Source organism: Hylaeus volcanicus, chromosome 5 (genome assembly GCF_026283585.1).
Source record: "Hylaeus volcanicus isolate JK05 chromosome 5, UHH_iyHylVolc1.0_haploid, whole genome shotgun sequence".
Classification (NCBI taxonomy): Eukaryota; Metazoa; Arthropoda; class Insecta; order Hymenoptera; family Colletidae; genus Hylaeus; species Hylaeus volcanicus.
The window spans coordinates 10,328,600-10,337,844 of NC_071980.1; the positions used below are offsets into that span (position 1 = coordinate 10,328,600).

Below are 9,245 nucleotides of genomic sequence, written 5' to 3' on the forward strand. Positions count from 1 at the left end.
CCGCGGTAGCGAAGGCTACGCGCTAGGCGGCAGCGTCAATGTCCTTCGATGCACGTCGAGTCACTTGTTCGCGTACAAGCGCGGCCGCCAGCGCGTAGCCTTCGCTACCGCGGCCGCTCGAAGGGTCTACGCGCGCTCTGATTGGTCGGGGTTTTCTCTTAATATCTCCTTAACGAAGCCCCATCCGACATTTTTGCAAAGGAAATTGTTGTTCAGAATCGTCTCAGCTATCCCCCATTTCCGGCTCCTCCCCGACTTTTGGGACACCCTGTAAATCAATTTGAGCTACAGGGTGTCCAAATATTCACGTATAAAGTGTAACGCGTTCAATGTATCTTTCACCTGTTTCACATATTGTTATTTAACCGAAATTCGACTCAAACCTGTTAGTAACTATAAGAGAAACGTATTTAGTAATTTAAAAATGACAAGATGTACGTAATAATCATAGAAGTGAGTGTACAAATGTGCATACTATTTTCCGCACGAGTCCCGCTTAGTACAATCATCAATTTTTCGAAAAGGGACACGAAGGGGCACCTGATCTTTGGAGAATCTGAAAGAGGATGGTTCACCCTTTCCTGTGGTAGCAATTAAACCTCGGACAAGTGCGGTCAATTTTTTAAAACCATGCGTAATGTTACAATTTTACTTAAATGTACTTTTCTCCAAGCAGACCCTATTATTTAAAAAGTTGTTAACATTTTGACTTACTTTATGCCTTGAATACTATCTATACAAATCTAGTAAACATTATAGTTCATTTGAATATCGTCTTTCTGAGCAAAGTTTTTTAGAATCGTGTATCGAAGTTAGGATTAATATCGTAAGCGTTTTGCTTGGACGAATTTCAACTGCCTTTAAATGCGCGCCACAGCAAAACGGAAGCAAAAAACGGATTGCACTACGTTAAACAGCAATTTATCCTCTATCGATGTACACAAACAGTTTTTCCATTTTTCGAATTCACGAGAAACCGATCATTTTTAATCGGCGAAAACCGTTTCGTCCCACCGTGCGCCGCTCATGGCGTGTTTCTGATACGGTGGATTTCGTATTAAAAACAAATTGGACGCTACGAACGTTTGAATTAGTTGAGCGGTGGTGAGCGGTGTCGATAGTTGACGTTCCACGGGCGAATTATTTATTGGCCAACGGTTGCGAATGCCACTGATAAAAGGATTTATTTAAACGACTGTCGATGATCTCTGATTGGATTTGAAACGGGCCACTGTTTCAACGGTATATTTGTCTATACGCTCGTTCTCTCTACGAACCTGTGGTTTCCACAAACGAGCCAACACGATGAAGCCATTTGTACTCTTTCATTTAATGGAAGCGTCAATGAATAAATTGAACGATCTCGTGATCGATGATTTCGACTGTCGGAGATTGTTCAAATAATCGTAAAACTAACTTGCGAAAACTAGAAATGCTTTCGATCTATTGTGTCGATAAAGGGTAATCAAATATAATTAAATAGCAATAATCAATCCTGTAATCATTTTTAATGAAAATATCTATAATTAAGCGAGAATTACTCATCGAAGACAATGTGTTCGATAAGTGTTAATCGTTCCAGCAGAGTGTTACAATTCTTTAATTAGTTTCATTAAATCAATAAATAATAAACTATCAGATAAGACTAATCGAAAACTGCTATCGAAAAGATTAATCGTCGAACGACACAATGTTTATCGACAGAGATTTTCAAAGTACTCGAACTAATTGACACTTCATCAAAAGTTAATTTCTTTTATATAAATAAACGCTTACCATAGGCAGATCGTTGTGTCGTATACAACGTGTGTATACGAAAGTATCATTCGGCATGGCTGTCGAAGATAAATGCATTCTACGGTTACATCCGGCGTACCTGAATAGACGAAACTCGATATGCAAGCAAACCGCTATTGTCTTTACTACCTCCGCTATCGATCGCGATACCAGAGGTGTACATATTCGGTGTAGGTACATTCGCGTAAGCCATCCTCGGTATAAAACAAACAACGATACGTTGAAAACTCTGTACAGCTACTGGATTCTCGGTATTCACTGGATTCGTTACTTTCAATTATGCAGGACTTTTTAGACCTAATTATCTGCCGTAATCGTGGTCCATTGTCGACAAACTCGAAGAGTAGGCGGCGAGCGAAGCGCCATAAAGCCGATCGAGGCCGAGTTTAACCGAGTTAAGCCGAGTTACATCGAACCAGACCGACGAAGGTCGAGTCAACCGTCCAACGGCACATGCACGCTCTCGACCAGCAACTGTCAAAACAGCTTTTGCGGTTTCGCATCGATCGAGGAGGACGAAGCATTCAGAGGACAAAGGTCGAAGTACGCGTCGCGTGCTCGATGTACATATAACAGATATTTGTTTCGACTCCTCTACGCGAAATCGAGGACGAGAACACGAATGCGAGAAAGTACAATTTCGAGTACAGAAATCGAGATAATACTTGTTGATCGATGAAATGGACAGAGATTAGACAGAATTTTGTATTTGTAAGAGTACCGTAGAAGTAACGGCAATCGCTATCACGCGATAAGGGGAAGAAAGGGCAGGAGATAAAATGGATAACTGGAGATTGGATAACCGAAAGCAGTGAATCGGCGAGCGAAATTTGATAGTAACGCGTTCGTTATCGTCGTTTACTTTGAATACGGTCTCCCTACGGAGTTATAGATAGATTTTAGTAGTTGTTTCATTACCGTAGGGCATTTCAATTATGCACGGTTCCCATGGAAACTAATAACATTCGGTGTGTACTCTTTATCTTAAAAAGTTTCTCCGAATGTAGTATCAGAATATATTAGGTCGTCTCGAAAGGTTTCTTTCGCGAGTTGCACTCAATTATTTTCTGTGGTCGTGTTTATATAAATAGACAATCTAATTTCATAGATATTCATGTTACATTCACAGGACATTCACAGTAATGGAGCAAAATGAATCGTGCACAATTCAGTAATATAACATGAAACATAAAATATCGTGCATGTATTACTTATTAATAAAGCGAAAGAAGCTTTTCGGACAACCTAATAGTATCAGAAGATTAGAACACATCTTCTTATCTAAAAGAGCTTTCCTTGAAACAGCTAATAGAATAACAGTACTAGAATACTATTCGATTCTGCTGAAAGATTAAAAATTACAACATGTAGTTTTAACATTAATAGTACATCGATAATAGGAACTACGAGTGACGATTAGAAAAACTAAGAATCGAGAAACTGTGACGGAGGCCAGGCGTCGCGAAGCCGAGTCTCGATAGCGAAGCGGCGACGAGCGGCGTTGAAGCGGTGGCGCGCGAGGCGACGCCGAGTCAGGCCGAGCCGAACCGAGCGGTGCCGAGCGCAAGGTCGAGCGAGGCCGAAGCCGAAGCTGAAATCGTGGGCAAAAGCGAAGGAAGGCTCGGGACTTGGGGCTCGGCGCGTTAGCGCTGGCTGGCGAAGCAGGCGGCTAGCGTATCGTGAGCGGGCAAGAACGTGCGCGCGTGTACGTCCCAAAGTAAGAATCGACCGTCTGTCGTTAACGGGTCGAACGACGCAGCGGCGTACGATCGGGGAAAATTCTTTTCTTCTGAGACGGGTGCGCGTTTACCCAGCTGAATACGCGCGCGTGTTACCGGCCGTGTATGGACGGCGGCACGCGTGCACGAGTCGAGGAGGAAAAAGCCCTGGATTCGTCTCGCCTGCGATCCTCCGCTCGGCTCGGTTTCGCGAGCTCCTCCTCGGCTGGCAACGCTCGTATCGCCAGGCGCAAGAGGAAGAAGAGGAGAAGACAGCAACGACGAAACAGTAACGCCGACGACGAGGACGAGCTCGTCGTCGTCGGTGGCGCAGACGTTGACGTTGACGTAGAACCCAGCGGAACCACCGACGCGATATTTGCGGTCGACGAAGAACACCTAAATCAACAGTCGGCGGGACCGACGGTATCCGACGAGTCGAGCAATCAGCCAAAAAATCGGCTCGTACACAACACCAACGAATCTCAACGAAACGTATCCAGAGGAGGAGGCGGCACGCGCGCGGCTGCTTCCTCCCTCAGCTCCGGCATCACGCTACTCAACCGTCGTGCCGCCGGCAAGCGATCGTCCAGGAGATGCAACACGAGCGCCCGTAGGAACGCGATGACGATGGATCTCCAGAGACTGATCACCGAGGTGCACGCCAGGCCCGCGATCTGGGACCAGAAGAACGTCAACTATCACAATCGCGACGTCATCCTGAAGATGTGGCGGGAGATCGCGAGGGCTTGCGAGGTCTCCAGTGAGTATACTCGCTCTCTTCCCACTCTATTCGATTCTTTCCGTCTGATGCTATTCGCGCCTGCGTAACCCCTCTCTCTTCTTCCCACTCTGCCGTTTCTTTCCCTCTCCCCTTCTTTTTCCTACGCTCCCTTCCCCTCGAACCCTGCGCACGCACGCTCCATCTTTCGTAACGCGATCGACCGGCTCTCCGCGTACCGATCGAGCTTTTTCGTTACAATTTACATTATGCTCGATCAGCCGCTCATCATTAGTTTCATTAGTATCGTTAGTTTCCCTTTACCGAAACAGACCATAGTCCAAGAAAAAAGTAGCGATCGATTCCTACCACTTGTCCACCAGACATTCACATACAAGCAAATTGGAAGTACGATTAGAGTTATCGCAGAGAGAATTATGTCGCACGAAACATCGATAACTGACAGGAATTGGTGTATCTGGTTCGAGCATTGTTCCGCGCGAGGTCGCGTCGGTTCCTTCAAAAATGGACGAACCTCGATTCGAAAATCCTACTATCCGACAAAACCCTAGGCATCGAATAAATCTCAAGTTTTCTAAAATCTGAACATTTTCTAAAGAAGGAAACGAGACAGACACATCGGTAATGTTCGAAAGAGGAAACGGGACAAACATATCAGCCAACTTCAGATTTATTCGAAGCCTAGGGTTTTGCCCAATAGTCCGAGAGCCTGCGACATAAAATTTCGGCCAATTTCATTACAAATATCCTTTTGCTATTTCACTGTTTTCTACTAAAGAATAAAAATAATCCGAGGCTGGCAGAGCACAAACGGTGCATCGCTCGGCTAGAAAGTCGGAAACATGTAAGAAATAACAGTATCTTTGACTGAAATTATTATTCTTGACATTTTTAGAATGTATTGTTGACACACCAAATTGCATAAAAAAGTTGGTCTGGCAGATTGTAAGCGGTACTAAATAGGTGCTAATGATTCTAGTCAAACTACTTCGTTTTTCCAACAAGGTTTTCCGACTGTCAGACCAATTTGGTATGTCAACAATACACACTAAAAGTTTCAGTAGTAATGATTTTGGCCAAAAATCAAATAATTATAAAACGCCATAGTGAAGCGTTGCACCACTCGATTCATGCCAGACCAAGCATTTCTGAACTAGGGAGACGTACCATCTTCGGAAAACAGGTTCATTTGTGTAATGAAATGAGTCACCCATTTCTGTCGCGGGCTCTCGGACTAGTAATTCACATGAGTGAACCGGTTCGTAGTTGTTTCGGTTACAAGAACCGAAATCTTTGGAGTGGAATTGGAAGTGAATTGATTCTTTGGAGCGAAATTGTTTGAACTGTAATTCATTGCGGATTAGTGGAAATAGTGAATTTCGCTCCAGCTTCGAACACTGAAATGGTTTCACTCCGAACTGAACTAACATAGGATTTCGTTTCGGTACGAGAAGACATAATACAAATACGTACGGAGTATGTAAAAACAATGAATATTTTCTTAGTCAACGGCCAAGAAAAAGGACTCGTTTATCTTATTTCGATTCTCGAATATCTGCAAACAAATTTGTTACGAACTAACACATTGCATTAACTTTTGCGATTTTGCAAATAAATTATTTGTAAACTAATAAATTTGCAACAGTCTTCTATGACAAACAAATTTGTTACGAACTACCATATTGCATTAACTTTTGCATTATATTATATATAATATACATAATCGATATAACACATATCGATATATATTATACACACATTTGTATTTGTACTAGTGTTGTGGTGTTTGGAAGCGTTCAGAAGCAGAACGTTTCTAAAGCGCCGAAACCTGTAAAAGACAATCGCGAGATTATGCGTGCGAGCACGTATCTATGTATACGTGTAGTGACATGGAAATGTTTGGAAAATTTGGAAACGTCTGGAACGTTCGTGAACGCAAAGCATATGAAAGACACAATGATTAATGAAAATAATAAAAGTAGTAAAAACATTGAAAATAATAAAAATAACAAAAACAAAAATGAAAGAATAAATAATTAAAATAACGAATATAATGAACAATGAAAATAATGAAAATATTGGAAGTAGTGAAAAGAGTAAAAATACTAAAAACCACCTCGGAGCGAATCGAAGGAACCGAAACAGAATTCATAACATTTCGCTCCGTAGCTGTTTCAATTTCGCTACTTTCCCCCACCAGTAGGCGTTTTGTAACCGATACCGAACAGTTATTGTACCGCTTCTTTTAAATGAATTCAGCTCCAGAAACAGTTTCACTCCTGGAGCGAAACAAAACTATAACATATAAAATTGATTCGCTTCTGGAGTGAAACGTGTCTCTGGAGCGAAATAATTTCACTCCGAACCCGAAGCGAAACGCTTTAACATAGTTTTGTTTCGGTTCACATCCCTGGTTTTGCCAATCACTGCTACTAAATTCGTACTCGTATAAATTTACGTATACAGCCTTCGGGAGAGCCCAAACACGATGCCCCTACAATAATGCATACATCGATTTCTTTTTTATTTTTTTTAAATGAAAACAATTCTAAATGAAACATTTCATCTTCCCAGCGGACGTGGCGAAATCGAAATGGAAACACCTGCGCGACAATTTCCGCAACGAGCTGAAGAAGACTTATCGAGGGAAGTGCGAAGGTGGGGCCAACGAGCACGACTCGAAGTGGGTTTGGTTCAAAAGCCTGTTCTTCCTGCGAGATCAAATGAACTCCCGCGTGATAGGATGCACCCTCTCGCAGAATTGCACCGCAGCCCTTCGATCGTCCCCGGATGGGACGCAGATCGAGCCACAGATCGACATTCTGGAAGGTCACGAGGAAACGCAATTCGACGACCTGGACGGCGATTCTTGCCAGTCCCTTCTATCGAACGACGATGCTTTGCATCAGGTGATGCCCCCGCCTAAAATGAACAAAATCTGTAGAAAGAGAAGCTTGATGGACGCGATCGAGAACGATTACACCGAGGTGGATCGAAAAAGGTACGAGTCCCTGCAGAAGAGGCTGGGCATGTCTCAGGAGGAAGAGGACGACACCTACCACTTCCTTATGAGCGTCAGGACTCCGCTCAAGAGTTTACCTCTAGATCGACAGATGTTCGTTAGGTTGAAAATTCAGGAGCTCGTTTACAACGAGATCAACTCTCAGAATCAACAGCATCGAACGTACGAGGGTGGGCACGACGTAAAACCTCTACGAGCTGGAAACGCGACTGGGGTTGTCGTAGTTGGAGCAGGACCTGGTCCAGGACCAGGAGGAGGGACCACGAGCGAGCCTGTAGGACAAGGTACAGACGATGCGTCCAACCCGCCGTCGTTACTCCAGAATTGCACCACAGAGGGCGCCACTGACGACGCCTATTTCGGTTAATTTAATTTACGTTCTTAAGATGTAAGAATTATAATTTTATTAATATTAATAGAAAATAAACGATGGTATTTTTTCAGTAATTTGTGCCTTGCGAGTTGTCCATGTCAGAAATGTTTAAAAAAACACGCAGAAAATTCGAGACGAAAAAGACCAAGTAACCTCGAGATAAAAATATTTTACGCTTGATAAAACGAATACAAGGCAGAAGAAAATTAACGAGAAATAAATATCCTTGTACTATTCCTGTCGAGGTAATCGAGTCGCGTTTTTAATTAAAACAAAAATCAAGTATCCTGAGGCTTTGCTGTTGTTATTATTATTCGTGACGTACGTCAGACCAGAGGCGCATTACGCGGCATAATTATTTCGCGCGCTAATTGGTTCCCCGCCGCCGTTGAAGGGCGTATTTCAGGCCACGGTTTTCTCGTTTCATCGTGATTAAAGAGCGAATCGAGCATACGGAAAAGCTGAGGTTCCTATTATGTATGACCCCATTTAAACTGCTCGGAGTTCCCGTCGCATTCGAGCCTTCGTACGTATTATACGTTTGATATTAAATTCGAGCCAAGTACGTGTACATACGGGGTGTCCCGCGCGAAACAGGCCGAACATTCTTCGTAATTTCTAATTAGGACAATAAAAGTCTTGTTTTGTCTCTCTCGAGATATGAATTCTAAAGGTACCTTTTTCTGTTTTAATCGAGTATGCGCGAGCCAAAGCAAAATGAAACCGTGTTGCATATTTTCTTGGGAAATAAAAGAGCATGAAGTGCATTTAATTCGTTAAATGCACGATTACAATTTCGATGATTGACTACGAAAAAAATAAAAAAAAAAATATCAACGACAAAACACGCAATTTTAAAATTACAACCTTAAATTTCGACGGTTTCTTTTGCAAATGCCCACCTGAAAGTGGTGACCATTAATTTTTCTACACCCTTTGTACAAATATACGGTCTCATTTTTATATAAAAGCAACCGTGTCAATATTCCTCGAGAGGTTAATAAAATATCAAACCGAAACGCTTGGAAATACTTGGAGTCGTAGCACGTGGTGGAAAGTATTACTTTTCGAGAAAAGAAACGCCGTTGGCCATGAAATCGTTATCACGTCGTTTCGAAGCGAAGCCAAGGCTGCCTCTCCGGCCTAAATAAAACACAAAACTTGCCGCGAACAAACTAATCTCGCTGAACGCGAGCGTTATTCTTCCCATTACGCCGAGCACTCGACTTCTCTGGGATGAAATGCATACACCGCGTACGCGCCGGTCGAAACGGAATGTCTGCTCTCTGACGCAACCGTGGACTATTGTCTCTTCGTATGCAACTCTGCAACGTCTGCAAAGCCCTTTGCCGAGGCTATCGAGTACGGGGGCATTCGACGTTCGGTCGCGATTCAACGGGATTTTCCTCCGAATACTGTTCCCCGTATTTTCCTCGATAATCACCGGATTGTAGTTCGCTAATTGCTACACGCGAACGGACTGCGACGATTGTGCGGTGCGCGCCTCTCGGGGTAGTATCGATTTTAGTTTGCGTAAATAATTTCAAATATTGCTCGTTCTCCCTATACTTCTCCCTGCTCTTCGAAATTCGC

General features: G+C 43.2%; 1 protein-coding gene and 1 long non-coding RNA gene across 2 annotated transcripts in view; one reads left to right on the top strand and one right to left on the bottom strand.

Annotated features, from left to right (window-relative positions):
* LOC128876948 (uncharacterized) overlaps positions 1-3,244 on the bottom strand; it is a 13,719-nt gene extending 10,475 nt beyond the window's left edge. Inside the window, exon 1 of the long non-coding RNA XR_008457160.1 lies at positions 1,777-3,244. This is a non-coding gene — a long non-coding RNA (uncharacterized LOC128876948). The remainder of the gene's footprint in view (positions 1-1,776) is intronic.
* Positions 3,245-3,419: 175 nt separating this feature from the next.
* Positions 3,420-7,726, top strand: LOC128876938 (uncharacterized). The gene is made up of 2 exons (XM_054123782.1): positions 3,420-4,278; positions 6,832-7,726. Exons 1-2 carry the CDS (start codon positions 3,642-3,644, stop codon positions 7,644-7,646), a joined length of 1,452 nt encoding a protein of 483 aa, XP_053979757.1. The 5' UTR covers positions 3,420-3,641; the 3' UTR covers positions 7,647-7,726.
* Positions 7,727-9,245: the final 1,519 nt, after the last annotated feature.